Below are 25,224 nucleotides of genomic sequence, written 5' to 3' on the forward strand. Positions count from 1 at the left end.
AAACGTATATGTAGGTGTATCAAAGGTGAGTAGGTAAAATGGCCAGTGCTAAAAATTCTGCTGCGTAAGCAAACAATAATATCCTGAAGCGGTTTGTGAAAAAGGCAATAAAAGGCTGAGGGGATATAAAAATAAAATTTTACTGCGGATGCTTACTTTTAAGAACTCTTGTAGTAAAGCCAATATGGACACATGGGTGGCAATTATGTAACGTCCTATAATAATACTTGCGCTCCATTGCGTTGATTCAACCATTGGTGCTACATTGCGCATACGCAACATTTATTTCTTATTGAAGTGAGATTTTTACTGATTAATTAATTTGCAAAGTTTGGTGAGATCAAAGCAGTAGTCTTTTATAGCCCGAACATACAATGAATACACGTTAAAATTCAGCACATGAGCAGTAGGGTGCTTTTTATTTATTCTATTTTAAGGCATAAGAAAACGTTAAGTATTTTTGCCGCATTTTTAAGGCAGTAGGGACTGCTAGGTAGGTAGGTGAAATGGTTGAAGTACTAGTCTGGCTCTCCCCATGCAGTGCTAATGTGCCGTTTTGATACCATTATGAGACCGTCAAAGGCAGATATCTACAGCAACTAGAGCTGTTGATGTTTTGATGGAGAGGAGAAGGTTGACGGGACTTAAGTTGGTGCACTGCTCCTGGCTGTCGAAGGAAGGAGAACCCAATGGACTTAATCGACAAGGTCCCTCCAACTACTGCAATGGCGATTAAATGGTAAATTTAACTTTTTCGCGTGTGTCCTTATCGTCCAATGATCGGTAAACACAGCTACAAGTTTGAAAATTGAGTGGCCTCGAGTCTCCAGGCCCTTGTGCGTCTTGCGTCTATTGTTCTGAGGTCAAAGGGTTTTCGAAATACCACACGAAAAAATGGAGCCCCACCTGTGCAACTCCTATTTAACAAGAGTCAGGTGATGTTGATGACCGGGTGCGAGCCCTCTGAGACCGTTTCAGTGGACCCCTTCTTGCGTACCCAAGAGATTTGCTCTCCACTTTGGATTTGCACCATGGTTATAACGACAACTTTGATTGCAGCTTGACTATCGAAAAAAATGTTAATATGTCTCTCGATCTCGCTTTGCCTAAGCATTTTGTATGCGTGCAGGATCGCAGCGACTTCTACCTAACAACCAGCAGTTTTAAAAAATATATACATTGGCGGATTTGGCTGATTCCATCTTGTAGACATCGGTGGAGACATAGGTACCAACATCGCTACAGATTTCCATCTTGTTCCAATTCTGCGTACTTGGAAAGATTGTCTTGGTACGAACCTCAAACTCCACTTGGCTGTGTAGTGAGATCTGTACGAAGTTCGGAGAAATACTGTGTTAACTGCCTAAAAATTCTTCTATGTCCCATGAACCTCTTTTAATCTGATCACACTTTGAGCTGCGATGGAAATAACGGGAAAGTCGATGGAAATAAGTGCAAAACTATATTAAGGGCAGCACGGGAACAAGTTCTACTTAGTCCAGTGATGTCAATACAAGCAGTCCATTGCACCCTCCCAAGTGTACACCCAAAGAACGACCCCATTTTTTGCCGAATATAGATTTGGATGAGTAGAAAGCTATGCTGTCCTTCTTTACCTGATTTTCAATGTGTAGGTTCCAATAGAGTTTGGAGTTAAGTCTCACTTAAAAGTACCTAACGTCCGATGAAAGTAGCAGCACGTGGTTGTTTCATCTGCGAAGTCTAAAGTATGGAGGTTTATATTTTCCGGTAAATAGCATCAGCTCTGTTTTATCAGATTTGACTCTGAGTCCGCAACTGGCAGCGCAGCGACTGAGTATAGCTAATGATCCTTTCAAGATCTCATAGGACCGCTACCAGAAAATGAAGTTTTTTAAAAAATTATTATTTTCCGTATTTTTTTAATTAAAAAAAGGATAATAGTGGACTTATTTATGTTGCATACAACTATTGAAAGAAAGCATACACACTTTTGCTCCTAAAAATTAAAAGGGATATATCACGCAATAGCATCTTGAGGCGCAATGTCCGGCAAAACAGAGCTATCTATCACAGAGGGTAGACTACAATTCCACCAGTGCGCAATATAATAGAGCCGATAGTTGGGCGCCAATGTTTGCAGTAGAGGGATAAAAAATAATCGCCATGTCAGAACATATTTAAAGGCGTTCATCTAACCAATTCAAATGTTTTGCACTATTTTCTCAAACTTTGGCAAGTGGTAGCGAGTCCGAAAACTACATCTCAAAAAAAAACAAAAAAAAGTTATTTAGGTGTTACGCGCCACTTACTGTTAGAAAGTTGAAAAATAAGAACCACCCTAGTAAGCTGTAAATTTTAATTTTAAGGATTTACTCTGAAATTGGCTACCTTCTCTATTTAGCAGTTTATGCCGCATATTTAAGCAAACTTTGCAATAATGAAAGAAACCCAATAAAAATTGCCACATTTTCTTGCTGCGAGACGGAGTGCTAATTCAAAGCTCAACAAAGCTTACTTATATACAAAATTCATACTAATGATTCGCCTTAAATATTGAATGTCAGTGACTGTCAATGGCAGCTGGCTAACACAAACACACACACACATATACACACTTATTTACATTTCACTCATAGTGAGTTATTTTCGGCGCTCGTTTGTAAGTAAAATATCGCAGTTAATTAACGACAAAAAGTTTTGTGATTAGCTTTTCTGGAAAGTTTTAAGAAAATGTAAATGAAGACAATACAGGGACGTCGAGGTAAATTAGGAAAACGTTTAGGGAGGACTGGAGCAGCGACGCTGATAAAAGGGCATATGGTTCGTGTATATTTTCCTCATTGACAGTAGAGCACGTTGCTGGTGCAAGACTTAGCGGTTTAGCTACAAATTTAAGTCCAAAAAATATCTCATTTCAATCCTTCTGATGTCAGGAATGGTGAGCGACGATATAATGCCCTCTTATTTGTTATTATTTGTGTTTGCTTATTTTTAGCAGGATTACCTCCGACGAGGATATTTATGCTCCGGTAATAGTTGTTAACCCCCCAACGGTCCTCACTGCAACAGGGAGGGACTAGGTTCTCCAGCAGAACTGCAAAACTGTCCAAAAGGCAGCAAAACTCAGATTTGGTCATCTTCTAGCTACATATAGATTTGTCTGCCATTTGAACAGAAGGCAATATCTAATTCACCATGCTTATTCTCACAGAAATATGACTGATTGGCCCCTTACCTTAAACGTACAGCTTGTCGGCAAACCCTTCAATGTAGCCATATTTTCAATTGAACCATCAACGTTTATGCGAATTAGGGGAATTTACCGCACTGCTTATAACATTATTATGAACTAGTAAACTTTTCTGAGATTGGACGGTGAAGGTTCATACATAAATATTTATATTTTATATTATTTTTTTCAACATGCACATTTTAATGTTTTGAGAAAGAAAATTGAATAAAATGAAAATGAAAAAAATTGAGAAAAATAGCATAAATGGAAGACATTCAGTATTCCTACCGACTGGCGTATCTGTTAATATATAATCAATTGAGCGTGACATGTGGACGAATACAGAAAAAAATACAAAAATTCCAGGATATAAAATTTTAATAAAAATTAATATTTAAGTTAGACAAATTAATTAAAAAAATAAATTTAAATCAAATTAATGTTCGGGATTGGGATAATATATATATATGCAGAATTTAGTGGCAATAACCACGGTGGCAAAAGTGTCGTAAGTCCAAGATTCAAATTTTGTGCAAAGTTTTTAAAGTTTTAATACAATAAATTCTATTGAAATAAGTAAATAGTCAAAATCTGTCAATAAGTGGTGTTTTCATAATTTTTGAACAGAGTATAAATTGAAGTCTCGTAATGCCGATTAAGCAAACCAGCTGTTTTTTATTTATTCATGTCACTGGAATTTGTATATGTAGCTTCTCAAATCGGACTATAGATTTTGAAAAGCACATCAACTAACTTTTAAATATATAGATCCGAAAGCTTGCCACGCTTTTGTGAGCACGAAAACATTTTCCACGGCAGCATAAAGGCAGCTGTAATATATATTAGAGATTAGTTGAAAATGAAAAATCGAAACAACAACGCCAAGATATGCAAAATGATTTCACTTTAAGCAGTTCAATGTAGGCTTGCCAGATGAGATATTGCAAGCGAATGGTCCATAAGCATCCCAACTATTAGCCTGAAATCTTCAAGATTTATGAGAACAGCACTGTTTTGCTCTGTAGTGCTATGCTATGTTAAGCTCAGCTCTAAGATATTTGATGGAGAGTTAGAGGATTGATTGCAAGAAAATGCTAGGTATTTTGTTATTCTGCAAAACTTCATTTGGAAAACTTTACATACATTTAAAACTATGAATTTTATGGATTTATGCACAGTTTCTCATTTTCTCATCAATTGCATTTTATGAAGTACATTAGAATTTCAAAGGGGATATCGTAGACAGAGGCATCCACTGCGTATATTTTACTTCGTAGGGGGGCGTCCATAAATTACGTGAGGTGTTTTTTTCAATTTTCTGACCCTCCCTCCCTCCCTTGTGAAATGTCGTGACATTTTATTCAACCCCCTCCCCCATCCCCCAATCTCACGTGAGATTTTTCAAAATGTGGGTTTCTTATGTAAACGCGTTGGATTGTTATTGTAAAAAGAAAAAAAAAAATTGCTTCGTGCTTTTAATTACGACTAGTTAAGACTAGTAATCAATATTGCTGAGAGTTATAAGTGTAATAAAAATTTTACAATACGAGTAGAAGACTTAAATCGTAACTACTGCGATTAAAAAAAGAATATCTACTCTAATTCAGTCCATGGAGAATAATACGCGGTTTCAAGAGATTATTGGGACCAACATGTCCATATGATTTTCAGTAAAATCATCTCCTCCTTCAACTTCGTTCTGATCGATCCACTCTAAGCCGTTGACGCTTGCCACAGTAACTCATTAGCTCGTCTTTCGACAATCCGTGAGGGTCGCACTTTCCGGTACATACGCGCTTGCTTAGCTGGTGCAATGTGAGCTGCTCGCCTGTGCTATGCAGCTCTTGTGATAGATGCGAAGTAAATACCGCATGTACTGTAGCATATTTTCTCTAAATCATCACGTACACTTGGGCAATAGAGATCATAAGGTGTGCTGATAAAGGCATTCAGCGGTTGAATCGGTAGGCGTATTAGAAATGGAGCAAATAACTTTCCGTCATGTTCTTTAAAGTTCGGAATTATCAAACGTCAATCAGCCTAAGTGATGGGGTATGGAGGTGGTAGAAAACGGTCGTGAAGAATCATATGCAGATCGCTCCGGCGTGGGCTGCAGCAGTTCTGATCAGCGCATTTCACAACCTAAAAAAAAATTAAAAACAATTTCCCTTTGTAACTCTTAATAAAAATTTGTTGACATTCGCGCTCGTTAAAAAACTAAAAAAAAAAAAAAATAAAATAGGCACGCATAAAATTTGATATGAATCAACTGCAATGCACCTGGAGTAAATATTGGTTCTCTCTAAACAAAGAAGGTTGGAACCAGTCCATGTGTCGCTGCCACTCAGCTCGTACGCTCTTGTTCATCGAGTCGCACGTTCGGCTGATAGTGGCGCGAAAACAAACGACGGGCTACACTGTACCGTAAATTCTGATTAAATTGAGCTATTTGGAATAAAACAAATATGGTGGCTTGACAGCAGTAATGTATAACGTCGAAGTATGAATGAAATTATTTTCTTTCGAACGAATTAGTGAATGATCTTAATCATACTACGATTACGCTTAAGATAAAATCTTAAGCATGTACAATCTGGATAATGGACCAAAATAGTATCATTTTTTTTGTTTCAATCAGAAAAAAAATTGCGTGATATTTGCCGAGACCGCCCCTTCTCTCCAACGTAAGATTAGATGAGATTTGACTCGACCCTCTCCCCCCTTAAATATCTCACGTAATTTATGGACGCCCCCTAGCAGGGAAATTTAACTATTTTATATGCCATTTTTCAAAACAGCAAGACCAAGTTGAGATTTGTATTACTCCATATACATATCTTCACATGAAATCAAAAAAGCCCTAAGTTACATTTTAAAAATTTTACAGGAGAAGCAAAAAACCTTTTAAAATGAAAATGTTTTATTCACCGTCACCGTCACCGGCTTTTCGAATTTTGTTTATACCAACGTCATTATTGGTTGTTGGATTATAAAATTTTAATGGAATATGTATACTGATACGGTGCATAATAATCAACTAAAAAGTCGATTTTGAATTTTTTGTAACTTAGGGCTTTTTTGAATTCATATGACGATATATACTTCAACATATATACATTTTCAAAATAAAAGAATAATTTATTAGAAAATTTCTTATTGTACTAAGGAAAAGTAAACCGAATTTTTGTCCATACTAATAGCACAGAGTGAATATAAATATTGGAAATCTTTATTTAAAATAAATATTTAGTTCATTGATAAGTGGGTAGTTCGATTGTCAACTTAGCTGCTTCCAAATAAAAAATTCTTATCGCTCATTCACTACTACACACCTCCATTTACATATATTACTTATGGTTACATTTCCAGCGGCTGCCATTGCCGAATGGGTTCGTCCATAACTACCATTTGGAATTGCCCAAGTTCGAATTTCCGTGCATGAAACACTAAATAATAAAAAACGTTTTTAGCAGCCACCCCTTGGTAGGCAATGGGAAATCTCCAAGTGTATTTTTGCCAAGGAAGGTAGGCAGGTAGAAATGCTGTTGGTCTTTAAGCCAACTTACATAGACTCAAATCTAATTAGCTCTTACTGTTTATGTCAGAATACTGACTTTCCAATCATAGTTATATAGAGTTATATACAAATTTTATTCAAACTGCTCGACGCTGATGGGTTACGCTAATATTTCGATAGCTTTTCTCTTAGCGAAACCTCTATAATAGTAATTAACTTGAAGTCTAAGAGAAACTTTCCCCATTTACTTGAAGTTGAATAAGATAAATAAGTTTACTAAATGCTTGCACAACAAGATAATTTTTAGAAAAAAAAAGATTACATGTTTTTAAAAAAAACTATATTACTTTGTAGCATTTGCGTGGCATTAATAAGAGTACAATTTAATCCGCGCAAATTCAATCTGTCGACACGCGGGCATGCAAACTCCACTTGTTTTGAAACTATTCACTTATATACACACACACAAAATAAACTTGGCAAACTTACCATGCTGTTGCGGTCTGCGCTGTGATAATTTGCGTCTTTGCGGCGGTGTTTCCGTTTCGCTGAGACGCGGTTCGCTCGTACAGTAGGAGCGCGCATTTTCCAAGTTATATTGTTGCTGTTGTTGTTGTGCTTGCACTTGAGCTCTTCGGCGCACCTGAAGATGGGATAAGAAAAGCAAAATACAAGGTGAATGTGTGAATTGGGGTACAGGAAAATTGTTTTGCAAAAGAAAAATAAATAAAAATATAAATAAAATTCTAGATAAAGAAAAAATAAATAAAGTTGATTTCTTCAGTGGCGCGGCAGCAACATTAAAGCCCTACTTACTAACAGAAAAGTTGGGATATTCGTGGTTGTAGTGGTTATTGTCTACATAGATAAAAAAAAAAACCGGAGAAGCGTTGTTGTAGTCTTGTAAAAACTTTGGATCTGCGAATAAGTTTTTGCTAGCTGCTCGGTTTTATTTTTTCATGTTGTTCTTATGGTAGCAATTTGCCTTGAGTGTTAAGTTCGTAAGTGGGCACATATGAACTTCCAGCAACACTTGTTGCTCAAACTGTATGAGCAACAATGTTTGCAAGTGTTTGCGCTCTGTTGCTTTAACTGCCGGCGCACAAAGTTATTTGTACACCCAATAATACATGGCGTATACGCAACATGGCAGCAAATGAAATTAAATTAAAATAGTTTTACGGCAAAAAGCATTTGGTGTGTGTTTTTTCGTTTTTGTTTTTGCTTAAGGATGAAGCGCAAAACTAACTATGTATACATAGGTATGTGTACAGGGTTACCGTTAAGGGGTTATACGCAGTTATGACTTTCAAAAAAATCGATTTTTTTATTGCATTTTTGTAATATACATATATTCAAAAGTATACGCACGAAATTTGAAGTAGATCTAAGCAATACTTTCGGAGTTATACCTAAATATGTAGAGATGCCTCGGCACGTTTTAAGGTAGGTATTGAAACTTTAAACGTGTTTTTTTCAAAACGGCATTTTTCAAGTCGGTGTACACGATATCTCGAAAACGGCTTGTTTGATCGGTGAACCGTTTTAACTCAATCTTTAAAGATACATTTTCTAGTAATTAATCGTTCCTTTTGTAAATCTGATACTTATTTTCCATTTTATAATCAATTTACGGCCAAATTTTAACGTAAAAATCGAAATCATTTCTTTTAAAAGCTGCCATTTCGTGAAAATTCACTATTTTGATTAGCCGACCGATTAATTACTAGATAATCTAATATATTAACAAAATTTGTTTGGTTTTTTGATTTCAGATAATCCAATCCTGAGTTACGATGTACACCGTAAATCGTCTTTTTTTAAAGGAGGTTCCAGAAATCGCCTGCAGCGCGCTCTATAATCAACATTTTCATAAATAAAAAATTTTGTTACGTTCTTGAAGGATGCTTTTATAACCGCCAAAAATTTTCAAATTAAAATATTCTGAAGTTTCTTCAGGATAAGTCCTTGACAACCCGTCTTTTATTTGCTTCATAACTGCGTATAACCCCTTTAAGTCGTCCTAGATACTTAAACACGTTGGTAATTAAGTAATTTCTGATTCGATTTTTCGCATGCCTGATACTAACCAGGTCTGGATTATGTGTTTCTTTATATTGAACTATTTGTTGGGTCTATTCAATTACAATATTCCTAGAATACCGTTCTGGATAGTTAAAAAAACTTGCTAATGTGCAGAATAGTTTCCATACAAAATTATCACAATTTTTTAATGATGTGAAGTGGGAAACACTTAGTGAAAAATTTGAATTCAAAACTTTATCAGACAGTAATTTTTAATGGATAGTTTATTGATTCAAATTTCATTGATTGAGATTTATTCATTGACATATGATTAGCTAACAACAGAAAAAAACTAGGAATTTTCAACAAACATGTAACAAAAGTGGACATACAAGAGAAACCAAAATATATATATTTTTAAATAACCTTTAAAACCTTTACATCATGTCATACAAAATAGCGCACAATTAAACAGCCAATTTCATTTTTGAATATCTTTTTAACTAAATTAGAAAGCAATAATAATAGTTTTGAGCGACGGATGTCTTTATTTTCACCTTTACGCGATCCACTGCTTGTCTGTTTGCATAATGCAGCGGTCTAGTTCAAATATGACTGCCGTACTCCATTTACAGAAATTAAAAATCCACTATTAGCGTGATTAATTTCGCACCACCCTGAATAACCTAATTAATATGAAATTACCTACAAAATAATGTTCTTAAGTAAAGATGTTTTAAAATACAATAAAACATGTCAGTTTTCACAATTTTTAGTGAAAATATATAGATGCTCCACAATTCACCAAACAGTCGATCCATGAATGCCTGATTGTTGAGAACATCGAGGACGAGATATCGGTGTTGCAGGTTGTTCGGCAACACTTTGCGCTACACCAGCAACATTCTCAACAGAACGTCCAGTGTTTGGTCTGCTAGTCCTTTTTCTATAGTCCTTAGAACCAGTTTTTTTTTAATTTTCCAAAATCTTTAAGCTGTATACCCATTTTCACGATTGTTTCCAAAAATATCACGAGTTTTGCAATATGTTGTTCTTAAAAATCAACCATTTTCATGTTAAGTTTCAACTTAATTAATTTCACCGAAACCCTGTATGTATATGTATACATACATACCTTTTTTAATGAAATCTGGTTAGTCAATTGAATTTATTGTGGTTTACTTTTGCAATTTGGCGAGCGAAAGTGGATTATTGCTGTTATGTTACAATGCTGTAAAATGTGCGAAAAAAGTGGAACCTCAAATAATGGAATTTGAGTATTTCATTCCTTTTCTGATAGCAACGTAAAGTACTTTATTAAAAACAAATTTAATTAAGATAGTAAATAGATAAATAATGTAGAAAAAACATAAATAATTAACATTTACACGGATTTTCTTCGACTCCCTGTTCAAATTAAATTTGATTAAAAACTGGGGCTATATTGTTAATACAGCAAGTACATATAAAGTTTGTTATGTGAATATCATTAAATAAGTTCTTATGTATAAGTACATTTTTATTTTAATTTCATTTTCCCAAAAAAATAATTTGAATAGTTAATGCATTTGAATACACACCTTGCGTATTTATTAAATAAGTAGACTGATTTCATACATGGCTATTCAATATATCCTAATAATAATAATTATTAACGGACCACTTAATACTGTGACCGCTTATGCGCGAGCCAGAAATTCTGGTTAGTTTGAGCACCTTCATATCACCATTAGCGCCAATCTATCGAGGTTTGCGAGTCAGAGTAATCAAATTTTGTTCGTTTGAATGAAAACTTAAGAGTAAATAAAAGTTTCACGTTGCGACAATCGGCAACAGTGATACTCTAACACTGGAATGCCGTACTTGGTTAGAGGTTTCTTTACTGACATTTGGGTATGCGCGATGCATTCTGGTGGAGAACCCTTAAGTCCACAATTCGTTTAGTTTTTTTCTTATTTTTTTAACGAATTTAAACAAAAAGTATGAAATGGTTATATTAACTAATGCCACAGGAGAACAAAATGCGAAAAAAATTTTGTCTCTGGAGTCTCATAGTATTTCATCAAATATAGTAATTTGAAGATTTCCTTTATATTTGCGCCCAATAATGAAAACACTGTAAAATAATAATGAAAATGGCTTTATTGCTTTTCAAAATATAATATTATACTTTTGCTTTCGCTTGAACAAATTTCCAAACCACCTTTACCAATCAGAAGTGGATACCACCAAAACGAGGCGTTTAGAGGCAACAACAGCTTCTTAAGTATTGAAAAACGTGGACCTCGTATTTTATTTTTGTTGCATGAGAACAAGAAGAAATCATTGGCTGCTCTTATCAGGGTGGTAAGGCAAATTACCTATTACTTTGATTTTTTGAGTGCTGCTTTGTGTGAAGCAATACGAGAGATTTCATTGTTTTAGTGAAGTATGATTCCTCTTCGACGGTTGATTTTCCTTAATTCTGCGAAAACTTCTGGCAAACAAATGGTTGTGTGCCACTTGGAATTGACTGTTTTAAGTTTCTCTACTTGGCAAAGTTGCGAGATGAGCACATTTTCCAAAAAAAAAAAAGCTGCCAACCATTTGCTTTGAGATGCTTCATCCGCATACAACTTTTTTTGGATTGAGATCGTCTTGGAACACCTATACTATTTTGATTCCAGCATATATGCATAGATCCAAAATTCGTCACATGTTAAGATGTCATCGACGTGCTTTCACCGCAACTGAGTTTCTTTAATATTGTTTTATATCTATCGACACGAGTTCTTTTGGGCAACTGTCAAATTATATGGGTACAAAACGAGTACAAAACTTCATGATGACATATGCATGATGATGATCCTATGCAATATTGAAGGTATTCTGGTCCTACCAATGCTAAAATATGCATACATGTCAATGTTAAGTTAGCGAGTGATACACAGAATTGCTTGTTTCTGGCTCAACAACCGTTTTTGGATGACTCTTGAAATTCATCCATTGTACCAGCATTTTACTGGGGCTGAGTTTTGTTAATCTATGTCGAAAACGTAATAGATTATCACACGAAAATTTTCACGATTAATTCCTTGTTTTCGGCACTAATGAATTTCTCATCAACTTTTGTAACAGCAAAATTCTGGCACTTGTCAAATAGAGGGTTCCTCACCATGAGTTTTAAATGTTCTACGAAGAAGTTGCTCGTGAAATTTTATTTGATATGCACTCGCATTATATGTTGCTGCGGTTGATACCTTAAGCTTTATTTCTATTTTTTCGAGCAACTTTGATTACAAACATAAACACTTAATTTGACCACCAAACACAATGTTTACCTCCATCGACCGAGCCCTTTGCGGGATTTTATAAACTCATCCGACGCTATTGTTCTGCAAAGGAGTTTACTACTTCTCACACCTTGACCTTCAATATGTTGGAAATGGTTAGTATTTCTTATCATCTACTAAAAACAGAGATTTGTTAATTTTTTTTTATATTTAAAAATATACTTCTAATATAAAGTAATTATAAAAACTCAGCCATTCTAAGTCACAAGGTCTTGCACTTGCTGTATGTTTCTGTAGATTTTTTTTTCTGGATAAAAGCGCTTTTCCTGACATATTAACTAGCATATAAAACAAAAACAAGAAAAAAATTGCGGAATTTTGTAAGTACTTGGCTGAGCGAGAAAGGTGGGAAAGGTCGAGCAGAGGTTGAATATCGGTGTCTGCTTTCCATGTACAATAAATAGATGCGTATGTTAAACCGTCAAAAATCATTCAATTTCAAAGGACTTAAATTGAAATACATACATACAGTTTAAACCAATATTACCACAACTTAATTTACATAGGTATGTACAAATATGTACTTTACACACCATTGCGTGCCGAACCTAGTTTCCATTTCAATCAGAAATCTCTCTGCATATTGAATTAACCTTAAGCTTTGTGAAGAAATATTTCAACCGCACCAATTGCAGGCTTACACAGTGTGTGTCACCGTAGAACGCACTGCTGTGTCTCTGCAATGTATTCAAATTTAAATTCTTTCATTAAAAATATTAATCCAAAAATGCAATGCGTTTCATAACTATAGCACTACGACTTATTCACAAGTTTACATAATTTATTTATTTCTTATTTGATTTTAATATTTTTTTGATTTTTATGATTTTTTTTAGTAAAAATAGTTTATTGTCCTACAAAGTCCCTTGAATTTAGAAGTTTCAAACTTTGTTCAAATTTACTTTGCATCGAAATTTCACACTTTTTTATAAGAATTTGTAGTAAATTTTCGAGTATGCAGTTTTATATTATATTGAATTTTCTTAAAAAAAAGTGTGAAGAGGCTCAAAAACGGTACAAGCATTCGTTTTATAGAGAAAATGAAGAAGACGGATTGAATAAATAAAATAAAAAAAACCAAAGACAAAAAAAAAAATAAATTTAACTGTGTCAAGATACTCTGTATACGGCTAGCTTATAATAAAGGGTGGTTAAATTTTAAAGGCCGATGTTGAATGTAAACTACACCTAAACGTGAAATTATTTTTTGCATTTCATTTGACATTTTTCAATTTCAGACTAACTCAATTTAAACCGTGGAAAGATATATAATCGAGCAACGCGTTTAAGTTATTCAGGCTTATTATGAAAACGGGCGTTCAAATCAAAACTCATATCGCGCACTACTTGATGTTTTCGGTCAATTTAATCGTCCAAATGTGCGTACAATCGGAAAAATTATGCAAAAGTTTGAGCAAACCGGGTCTGTGGAAGATGTGAAAACTCCAGTGCACGCTCGTACAGCTCGTTCAGCAGAAAATATTGCTGCTGTTCGCGATAGTGTGGTTGAAGAGCCGTCTACCTCAACTTGTCGTCGTGCCCAACAATTGCACCTCTCACGCTTGTCGTTGATGAACATTATGCATAAAGACTTGCATTTACACGCGTACAAGGTGCAATTGACTCAAGAACTAAAGCCTCTTGACCATTTCAAGCGTCGTCAATGGTCAGAATGGTGGCAGGAAATGGCAACAGTGAATGACCAATTTTCGAAGAAAATCATCTTCAGTGGAAGATATGGATATGAACGATATGTGGTTTCAACAGGACGGTGCCACTTGTCACAAAGCTAACGAAACAATGACTCTTTTGTGTGAAAAATTTGATGGCCGAATAATCTTACGTCGCGGCGATGTCAATTGGCCGCCAAGACCATGTGATTTGACACCGTAGGACTTCTTTCTTTGGGGTTATTTGAAGGAAAAGGTGTACGTCGATAAGCTAGCAACAATTCAAGAGCTAAAGGATGAGACAATTCGGCACATTAACGGTATAGAACCTCAATTATGCCTCAGCGTCATCGAAAATTTGGACCATCGGATGGACGCATGCCGCCGAGGCCGCGGCAGCCGTTTGGCCAATATCACAACAAAGAGAAATGACAAAAATTTCTTAAAAAAATTGTATTTCATTCAAAATCGACACCGGCCCTTGAAACTTAACCAACCTCTATAAAGAGCTAATTTATCTTCTAAGAAAAAGTGTATAGATAAAAGTTCCAAACTTTTTCAAAAAATCTTGCGTATCTTAGAGAAATTTTCAAACCTTTTTTTATGTTTTTTCTTGTATGTAGCTTACCTTATTCATTTCACGAATTCGCTTTCACGTATTCTTACAGATGTTTTTATTATGAAGACATGCAATGTTGTCCGTAGTTTATTACTTAAATTTTTGAAATTTAAATAAAATTTATGCGCGTTTTTCTAAATTTTTTTAAAGGTCAGGGCTTACATTCCTAGTGATTACACTGATTTTAATTTGCATGAGAACTTAAATGAGAATTGGGTGGTTTGGATCTTGAGTAAAAACCATTGATTACTCAATAGTTTTTTTGCTTTACTATTATTATTTTTATTTATATGGGACCAGTTTTCGATGTGTCTTTGTGCGCTGTGGTCTGAAACTGCCGATCATGTCATGGTTTTGTGGGTGTGAAGGCCCATAATAACATTTATTGGGTGTTTTTACTCCGCTTTAAGACTATACTGTGCCAGATACTTAAACTTATGCTTAAAATAAAGACACTAGAATAAACATAAATGTTATATAAGCTTCGTAAAAACAAAAAAAAAAAAATAAAAAAAAAACTTGTTACAAATGCTCATATGAATGGTAGCGCGAGTGTTGCTGAAGTAAATTTTTCAAGATTCATAATGCTCCAGAATCGTGTTCAGCGATCAAAAGTATATCGACAACCAGTCTCTTGCCAAAAAAAAAAAAAAAACAAAAGGAAAAAAAAAACAACTATACAGGCCTGCATTATATTGAGATCAGTGTTGTTTACAAAGTTAACAATATTTTTGTAATGAATTTACAAAAACAAGTACACATAGCGAAAATTACAAACAAAAAAAAAAAAATATCTGCACGATTTTTAGTGACACCCACTGTATGTCAATCACTCAATTTCACAAAATACGCGTAATCCCTGCACATAGTTGTGGTTTACTACCCATTCCCGGCATTCACCTCAATTTCTTTGTCGTTCACACCGAAATCAAATGAATTTGTATGCAACTCACAAATACAGACTTTTCCATTTGTTGTCGAAACGTGTGCGGTATACTCTGGCTTGCCATTTAATTTACAGCTGACGAAGTGTCACACACTACACATCTACATCCCTGTTGCGACGAGTCGGATATGCAGGATGGTTAGTTGACTGAATAAGAAGAAACTTGAGACATCTCATTTCGTAGGAACTCGTGGCAATGGCATTGAAGTTGTGCGGCAGCTGTTGTTTAGAAAAGTGGGGAAGATGTGCCACCGGGGGAAGTTAAAAAGCGAAATCGAGAGGTTTACGTGAGAACCCACTGGGTTGGCTTGAAGATTTATCTGTCGTTTATATTGAAATGAATTTGTATACTCAATAGCCTTTTTACGCATTGCTTTTCAACTCTTTAATGGCAATTACTCAACTGACGTCTTGTGCCATTTCTTTTCACTGATTTTTATCGCTGTTATTTTGCTATGCTGGCTGGTATTTTTCTCGTACTTTTATTATTTAATCTTCTAAGTGTTTTTATTTTATGAAAATTTTATCAACAGCAAGATGTTGATTGTTTTGTATTTTTAAATTTTTTTTGGTGTCATGAACTGATTACTACCACAAAGTAAAGTTAATGATATTGTGTTCCATTGGCGCGATTTCTTGTCAAGTGATCAAGTTAAATAGTGGCAACTGCGAATGTCACAGAGAGTGTGAAGATTCCGATATCCCAATTGTTGACGACGGTGCGTTCCGCTACCCCACCATGGCGAGGTGAGAATAGCGATAACGCGTCTAAAGAAACATGGCGGCGAGGTTGGATAAAAGCATGCTTGCAGATTGGTATTTAAGTGTGCTTTGCCCAATCCATAAGAAGGCTGATCCCGCAATCTGTGCCAATTAACGCGGGATTAGTCTTCTAAATATCACCTATAAGGTTCTAGCGAGCGTATTATGTGAAAGGCTGAAAGGCTGAAAGGCGCACCGTCAACCAACTGATTGGACCTTATCAGTGTGGCTTTAGGCCTGGAAAGTCTACCATCGATCAAATATTCACAATACACCAAATCTTGGAAAATTCCCATATAAGGAGAATCGACACACTCCATCTTTTCGTCGATTTCAAAGCTGCATTCGACAGTACGAAAAGGAGTTACCTGTCTGCCGCGATGTCTGAATTTGGTATCCCCGCAAAACTAATACGGCTATGCAAGATGACGGTGCTCAATACGAGCAGCGCCGTTAGAATTGGAAAGGACCAAACAAGGTTTTACAAATTTTTTTTGTCCCAGCCTTTGGAATTTTCTCATTTATATTTTTTTATATGGAAGAAGACATCCAACACCGTCTGCAGAAAAAATTGTCAAAAATCAACGAGATTTTTAACCAAATGAAACTTACATTTTATAATGGTAAAATTAAATGGTCTACGCTGCAACCAAAATTTTTCGAAATATTCTATTTAAAACGTTTGAAATTTTTATGAAAATTCGCCCAATTTTTACAAATTTTATACAAAGCTCGAGATTTAGTAAAATACTGATTGACCATGCCTGCCTATCACTGTGTCCTTGTGTGCATTTGGTTCTGTGCTAGTCTACAAATAATCAACACATTAGTACATAAACGAGTATCGATGACGCAGCTAACTCTTTGCTCGTTGCCGGCGAATTGTGTTCATCTGTACTAAAAATTGTTTAAGGGGCAGCACTTATTACAACTACCACAAAAACAAACAAGAGAAAGGATAACAGCAATAAAGAAATATATTTACATATGTATGTGTGCTATATACAAAAAAGATTAATAGAGAAGTGTCAAGTGCCAAGTGCCAAGTGCCAAGTGTAAAGTGCCAGGAACTCTTTTAGTTGGCTCACCGACTGTGCTTGCTTGGCTGCTTAGAAACGCCGCGACTGCCAATGTATAAAACAATTTATCGCGAATGAATTTAGTGTGCGCATTCTAAGCGATTATTTGTCTTTGCATAACAATAATAATAGGAGCAAACAAGAGCTATCAAAATATCATTTAGATTGACCCTGAAACGAATTGAATGGCGCAGCAGCAATACGTTTCTAGTTGCAGCTGATTTTTGGATCTTAAAGATGCATCCAACCTGCGTATATTTATATATGTATGCACGTATTTATACAAACAAATTCTAAATTGCTTACATGCAACACTCTTGTCAGTATGAGACAAATGAAAAATTTATGACTGTATAAGTATAGAAACATAAAAATAAAAGATTTGGCATCTAAATAATCGCTATTTATTTTTCTCAGTTTGCTCAAAGTGCTTGTTAGTTTTATGTACAGTGGCGGATACAAAATTAGAATAGCCTGTAAGGCCGAAATTGGAGAAATATAGGGTTTTGCGGGTATCAGATACAGCGAGCAGCCTACGTTTTTAGGTATAGAATAAATGCTTGCCCTAACCTCTATTAATTCGTACGCCTAAGATTGTTTCTCGTCCGCACGGCAAAATTATAAGCACGCCACTATATTTTTATAAAAATACTTTTCTTTTTATAATAAATTAATGCACACCTCCAAACTTTGTGCAAACTTAAAAAAAAATTCGAAATTCCAACAAAAATTTTATCTTAATAAATTTTAACACATAATTTCTAGAATATTTCTGAGTATACAGTTTTATAGTTCATTGATTTTTATGTAATAGGGTGTAAGTTTCATGCGACTACAAAATACTTTTGAGTTTTGGGAATTTTTTTTCGCTTAAACGTCGCGTCTGTTATGCCATACAAAAGTTATTAATTCGTTCAAATAATTTGTTGTTGTAGTTTTAAACTTTGATTTATATGGTTTATGTTATATATGAACTATACTTTTAAAATAAAATAAAGACAAATATTTCCCAAAAAATAAGTGCGACTATTGTAAAAAAAGTCACTGTATGCAGATTCTTGCTGCTCAGAATAAGTTTTAAAAGTAGGATTTGGTAAAGCCGTCATAGAATATTACTTTGATAATTATGAGATGACGAGGTGAGTGTAGAGGAGAATTGACTCAAAAGGTGTCAGAAATATTAGCTCGAGGAAAGAACGCCCTCTGGCGGTAATGCTTTCGTAATATAATTTAAAGCTTCCTAGAATACTAGAAAATAACTCATAGAAAACGGTGATATATGAATATTTACAAAATAATATTGATAACTAAATCGCTGGTCTTACTGCTTGGCTTGTTGCTAAAAACAGGAAATATTTTAGAGCGTCTCCATTCAAATTCTTTCAAATTATCTAACAATTAAAACGCTTAAAAATGTTACCTTTGCGATTTCTTCGGTTATAACTGTGATTGTGCTCGAGATACCATTAAACAGGGTGATTACTAAACATTATCCGGTTGTATTTTCTATGATAGTTTTTGACAGCTGAGTATGATTAGTAGTAAAGGTAGCAATATTAAATTATTTATCGACTGCTGCATACCATCGATCGAAATTCATAATTCACAAAAATTACTTCTTCTAAAAGGATTTGGTCATCTAGCACCGTATAATCTTCATGATGTTTGTAGAGTTAAACTATTTGAGAGCGTTGTTCACATTTCTCAGGTATTTACGAGAAACAGACAATTCCATCCCAAATCTTTGGAGACCTTTGGGATATTTGGAAAATGAAAGTAACAAATTTTACCTGAATCGGACCATTATTTTGGTGGATTTAAAGGATTTATAGGAAGAACACTGGATATTTTTGTGAATTTAATACCGCAGCGCATAAATCCCGTTATTAAATCTGGACTTTTGTTTTTAGAAACTCGAGTTTATTACATATATATGTAGTGGAATATAATATTTATATGGATAGTACAGGAAAAGTTTTATAAGCACCGAAAATATTCTCTCGAAAAGGAAAAACTGTAGATGTGAGCAATTTTTTTCTTTCCCCAGCTAGAAATATTTATACTCACGATTTATTTCTAACCATCTTTATATTTCCAACAAATGATAGTAAAAAGTTTTTTCTAATAGCGGTCTCCATGAAACAGCTCTTTTTAAAAACCATCGGTCGTTCGGAGGCAGCGTAAAATTGTAGACCCTTCAACTGAGAAAAAATATTAAGACACATACCATAAATAGAAAGACATACTCGACGAAGTACCCAACGAAGGTGCTTAGCGTATATTATCATTAATACTATTATTGTTTTTTTCTATTATAACGATTTTTTAATTAGCTATTAAACTAAACAAGCCATACGCCAGAAAAACTAAACAAAAAATGTCTCACGCATACTTTCAGATATAAAAAAGTCATGCAGCTTAAATGGAATAAATAGTTCTGGATTCCTTATTTTTAACACACTTTTATTAGGCCGGGTTGTATGTATGTATGTAACGGAATCTTTGAGCTTAATTTTCACTGGCTTCTAAAAATCTGATCGACTTGAAATTTTGCACACCTATCAAGGACCGATGACAATGGAATAATTTGATAAAAGTTTTCCATTATTCTTATTAGGATTGCCAGGATTAATATTTTCTTTTTTTACCTGTGGGCAAAAAGTAAGGTGAATTTGGTTGTAAAATGAGAAATCTTTATTTATTCTTGTAAATCAATTTCATCCCCTTCAAAACAATCCCCTCTCGATGAAATACCCTTATGCCAACGATTTTTCCAATCCCCGAAACATGCCAAATAGTCCATTTCCGGTATAGCCATCAGCACCTTTTGCTTCACTTTCATAACCTTCTGTAGATAGGTAGTTGCCAATAGAATGATTGTAATATTTACTATGTATATCAAGCATCCCACGCTTTTAACTCTAATTTGAATTACTCTATTTGTATCTTAATTTTTGTTATAATTCTGTTCTGAGGTAGTTGACTATGACTGATCGTTCGATTTGCTATTACTTCATTATAGGTCTCTTTGTCATTAAAATTTATTTTCTACTTTTTAGTTCGATTGGCAATAAAAGCGTGTTTTTTAGTTTTTTTAAACTATTTTTTATTATGTCTGCAACTGCACATGCATATATGCATCTGTATGTAGTATTTACCTCCAACTAATTCTACTTCATTGGGTGAAAAGTTTGCTTTTGACAAACGCGAGTTGCATTGCTTTTCCAATATTTCTTCCGCGATTTTTTTTGGATTTTTGTTTTTGTGTTACAAATTTCACTGAATTTTATTGCCAGCCTTGACCATGCAATTTTTCTAGTGTGGGCAAGGTCACAAATTCTTAAACGTATAAATCAAAACTTTTGCAATGCATTTATACTCTTAATACACTCAGAAAAATATAATAAATTGCGACAAAGAACATTTTTTTTTGTATCCATTATAATATTTATATACACGTGAAACTATAGATTTTTGGTAGTACTACTGACTACTTGGGTTTTAAATTAGTTTAACAACTTAATTTTTCAAAGGACTTTGAAATTTCGAAGGGGAAAACGTAAATAGAGGCAGCCACTGCGAATACTTTATTTCGTGGCAGGAAAGTTGGAATATTTTTTTAATGTTTTTATATTACAGCCAGAAAATGGGAGTTCAGTTTTGTGTTACTATACACTTATACCTTTAACACATAAGGCGGTAGAAATTTTGAAGAATATTTAAGCATATAAAATTCAAAGGACGTTATTGTTCTCTATTTGCCACTTTCTTTTGATATCCATATTACGGCATTGATGGTAGGTGGAGAAAAGTACTTAAAATAATTTTTTTAGTTCTTTGAAAGTCTTATAAAAAAATGAATTTGAGTGGAAATAAAAAATTGAGTGTGCAGTATTACTATGAGTATATAATACTTACATATTTAATTTTTCCAAAAAGTTTTGCTGTCGAAGCAATCTTAAGTTCTAACTTATAAACATAGGTAACAAACTACAAAACTCATTCCATTTTCCAATAACTCAACTTCAAAGAGTTCAGTGAATTTATTACAATAATTAATTTAAATTTAATTTGTTCCACAAATGGGGGGCTCTATAGTTTTAAGCCGACTCCGAACGGCAAATAGTTTTTATGAGGAGCTTTTTCCTGGAAAGACACTCGGAGGTTATAATAAAATAATAAATAAATGTATCAAAATATAATTTTGTATCTGGTAAAAAAAGGTTATGTTTTCATTACCAGAATCAAAAAGTATCAGCAAGGGTACCAGTGTTCTACAATATATTGAGTACAAAAATCCTGATACTTTTCTAGCCTGTCAAAATATTTTTGTGTAAAAAAAGTTATAATTGCCACTTTAATGTCCTTAAAGGTGAGAACCATAAGGTTGGGAGTTTCGGAAATATATTAAAATAAAGATCAAATATGAGTTGAAAACTTTTATTCCGTTTATTTCGTTGTTGGATATAATTTCTATAAGTATGAGTAACTTGAAAAGATTTTAGAAATGGTGATATTTTTTTAGTTTAAAGTTTTTTTTAATCTAACCTTATTTTCAAACCTATTCTTAGTAAGAATTCCTTACTGCAAAAGGTATTTTTAATATGCAAATGACAATAAATAGTAAAGGATAGCAAGTCACAGTTCAGATTTCAATTTAAAAAAATAAGATACTTTCAATCTTAAAAAATACTTAAGCCAAGGTTCTTAAGCCTTAAGTTATGGTTGTCGTTTTTCTAAAAATGGAGAGGCCTCCGAATGGTTCATGGTGTTTTTATATACCATGAATGTGAATGAGAAATCTGAAGCACAATGAATGTTTTGTTATTTTCTATTTGTTTTGGACTGTATTCTGATTTTTCCGCTTTCTACAAATATACACTTCTCACACGTTTTGGTTTTTTGTTACTCAATTTCGATTTTTCTTGATATAGAACCAAATTTAAATTTTTGGCTAGGGACAGCCGATTTGCTTTAGATATTATTTTCAATAAAGTGAATGATTGAGCAGCAGCATTAAATTAAGTTCTAAACGCTAAATGAACTATCTTGTAAATTATATTTACCTTGGCTGAAATACTCTCTTCAGAGTATTTAATTTGCATCTGCATATTCCACAAAAATAATTTTGCTCACGTCAGCGGACAAACAATTTAGTTTTTAGAAATCAAAACCAACGAAATTTAGACACAATTGTTTAATTTCCGCTATTTTTTTCTACGTGTAGCTCGCATGTAGCTTGCCAATGTTCATCTTACCGTAGGCGCTTGGCATCATAATTAGATTCGCCTACATACATTTTTATATAGGTTCCTCTGTTTTATTTGTGACTAGAATTAAACTGGTTGGCACCCGCCAAATTTGGCAAATCTATTTAAAAAGAAGGATTTCAAGGCAAAGCTCAACAAGCAAATAAAAATCAATAACATTTTGTATGTGTGCCCATAATTAAGAAAGTGACCTAAGTATATTATATTTCTTTTTTCGAAATATTTGAAGAGTTGTATTTGACTAAATTAAAAAATATTTTTACGTTATGCGACCTTTTTATTTAAAATTTTATTAGTCTTGATTAACCGTTATTCATTATGAATAAGAAATTTTGTTTGAATTTCATTCGAAAATATTGTTTTTAAAGGTGGTATTGACTTTATTATTTTCAGAATTAACTGAATGTCCTATTAATGACTTAAAGCAATAAATAATTATGAGGTTTATTTGAATAATAATTTTTAAAGGCAATATGTGGTACAAATTATATAACAAATCTGCCAAAAGATTTCATTAAAATTTTTTTAGTTTTCGAAATCTCAGAATGAAAATTTGGAAAGAAGTAGTTGAAATATTTATCATAAATTTGTCGGAAATGTGAATATTTAAAAAACTACTTTTAATGTGCATATATTGAAAGAAAAAAAATTGGAAAAATAAAATTTTATTGCTTCGAAAATCCATGCAAATCTTTAAAGTAGAAAAGCAAGACGGACAGAACCCTTTACCGTATGCAACAGACGACTGAGCCACTAAGGAGACTATGTTTAAGCTTGCAGGTGCACAATGAAAATTGTTGCTAGAAATTGCTTTTATCCGCCTATATTTCTACAAATTAGCGGATTGTGGTACCCATTCATTGAATATTTTTTAAATGTACATTAGGGTGTATCTCTCTCATACAAACACAAGCAAAACGCGGTACTATTTCATCCGCGAAAAGATGATACTAAAAAAAATGAGTTTTTCTGTTTTTTAATTTTTGAGGGGGCTTCAAGTTCATCTTAGACAAAAAAATATTATTTTTTGCTTTAAACATGAGACAAGGGGTATCATTTTTTGGACAATTGTGAGGAGAAATTAAAAAAAGAGATTAAGTAAACCTAATCGTTAATTAAATTTACCCAAAAGTGCACTTCTTCCTATGTAAATTCAATGGAAATTTTCAAACCATTGGCGACACTGGAGACGAATGTTTTGGCCATAGTACCATATAACGTTAAGAAGTAGCACCAAGAAAAGCTGTTTTTTGGGCCATCCTAATGTATATATGTATACGAGCCAAAGAACTTAATCGCTCAGGCGCAATATTTTATAAGAGCGTACAATTGTTGGCGTACGACGATGATATTGACATCGTCGGTCTTAACAACCGCGCTGTTAGTTCTGCCTTCTCCAAACTGGATAAAGAGACAAAGCGAATGGGTCTGGTGGTGAACGAGGACAAAACGAAGAACCTCCTGCCATTAAAAAAACAGTCGGCGCAATCGCGTATCGACAACAAGTGCTACTTTGGACTAAGTAGGCAAATTATTAGTAAAGTCCTCTCTCGACGAACAAAACTAACACTCTACAAGACTCTCATCATGCCCGTCCTAACGTATGGCGCAGAAGCGTGGACGATGACAACATCCGATGAAGTGACGCTTGGAGTGTTTGAGAAAAAGATTCTACGTAAGAATTGGACCTTTGCACCTTGGCAGCGGCGATTATCGCAGGCGATGGAACGATGAGCTGTATGAGCTTTACGACGACATAGACATAGCACAGCGAATAAAAATCCAGCGGCTACGCTGTATATAAGATGGCGCGATTTGTACGGAACTACTTTTTTGACATCGTTCCATAGCTCTAAAGTCAGTTTGGAGAACCCCAAATTTTAGGAGAAAGTAAACTTGTGGCCACATAATTAAGTGAGTTAATTTTTTTACAATATTTGCACAATTTTCATGCTAAATTTCTTGCGTTAAGTTTACAAAAAAATTGGAATTCATTGTATAACAAAAACCATGTAAAGTAAATTTCCAAATTTCGTACAAAATTCCCAAAAGTTTAACAAATTTCACAAAACTGATCAACAAAATTTTTAATTTTGTACCAGGATTTATACATAATTCTGGGTACGCAGTTTTATAGTCGATTTAATTTTAGTATAACAAAGAGTAAGTTTTAAGTCGCTTAAAAATCGAGTTGATTTTTGACAATTTTTTTTGCATACGCTATTGAGAGTTTTCAGCGATATGAAGCTCGGTAGTCTTTTGTTTGAAAGAAAATGCTTAACATCAAATGCAAAAAGATGAATTTTATTAATTAATATATTTTTTATTCGAAGAACCGTAAATTTTTAATATTGTATTAGGAAAAGTGTCTGCATATAACTTTTTTCCGAGCAAATCGAACTGAAATTTAGAAAAAGCAAAATTATTTACATATTTAACATTTGGTGCCGTTTTCATGTAAATAAAAAATATATATAAAAAAATAAATTTTTAGGAGCAAAAATAAAATGTGTATTAAAAAAATAATATTCTTAGCACTTAACCCAATTTTAATTCCTTATTCACTTTGTATTTATGAAAGATGGCTTCCTTTAGAGTTTAGGGACTCTTAAATGACATTAGAGCTATACTTTGGTGGACTTCTTTTCTTATAATTGAATTCTTATATGTAGAATTCGAGTCGATGTCGAAAAAATATTTTCCCGCCCTAATGCATGTATTTATTCGCATCCAATTTCCTTAGTAATTCCATTTAATTAAATTCAAATTGTTCACAATTGTAGCCGAAGG

The 25,224-nt window shown here is 33.8% G+C and overlaps 1 protein-coding gene across 2 annotated transcripts in view; it reads right to left on the minus strand.

The window, feature by feature from the left end:
• LOC128865897 (GTP-binding protein RAD) overlaps nt 1–25,224 on the minus strand; it is a 187,385-nt gene that overhangs the window by 90,057 nt on the left and 72,104 nt on the right. For both annotated transcript variants that reach the window (XM_054106292.1, XM_054106293.1), the window contains exon 3: nt 7,221–7,374. In XM_054106292.1, coding sequence (XP_053962267.1) covers nt 7,221–7,374 — 154 coding nt within the window. The remainder of the gene's footprint in view (nt 1–7,220; nt 7,375–25,224) is intronic.

This window comes from Anastrepha ludens, chromosome 6, assembly GCF_028408465.1.
Source record: "Anastrepha ludens isolate Willacy chromosome 6, idAnaLude1.1, whole genome shotgun sequence".
Taxonomy (NCBI): Eukaryota; Metazoa; Arthropoda; class Insecta; order Diptera; family Tephritidae; genus Anastrepha; species Anastrepha ludens.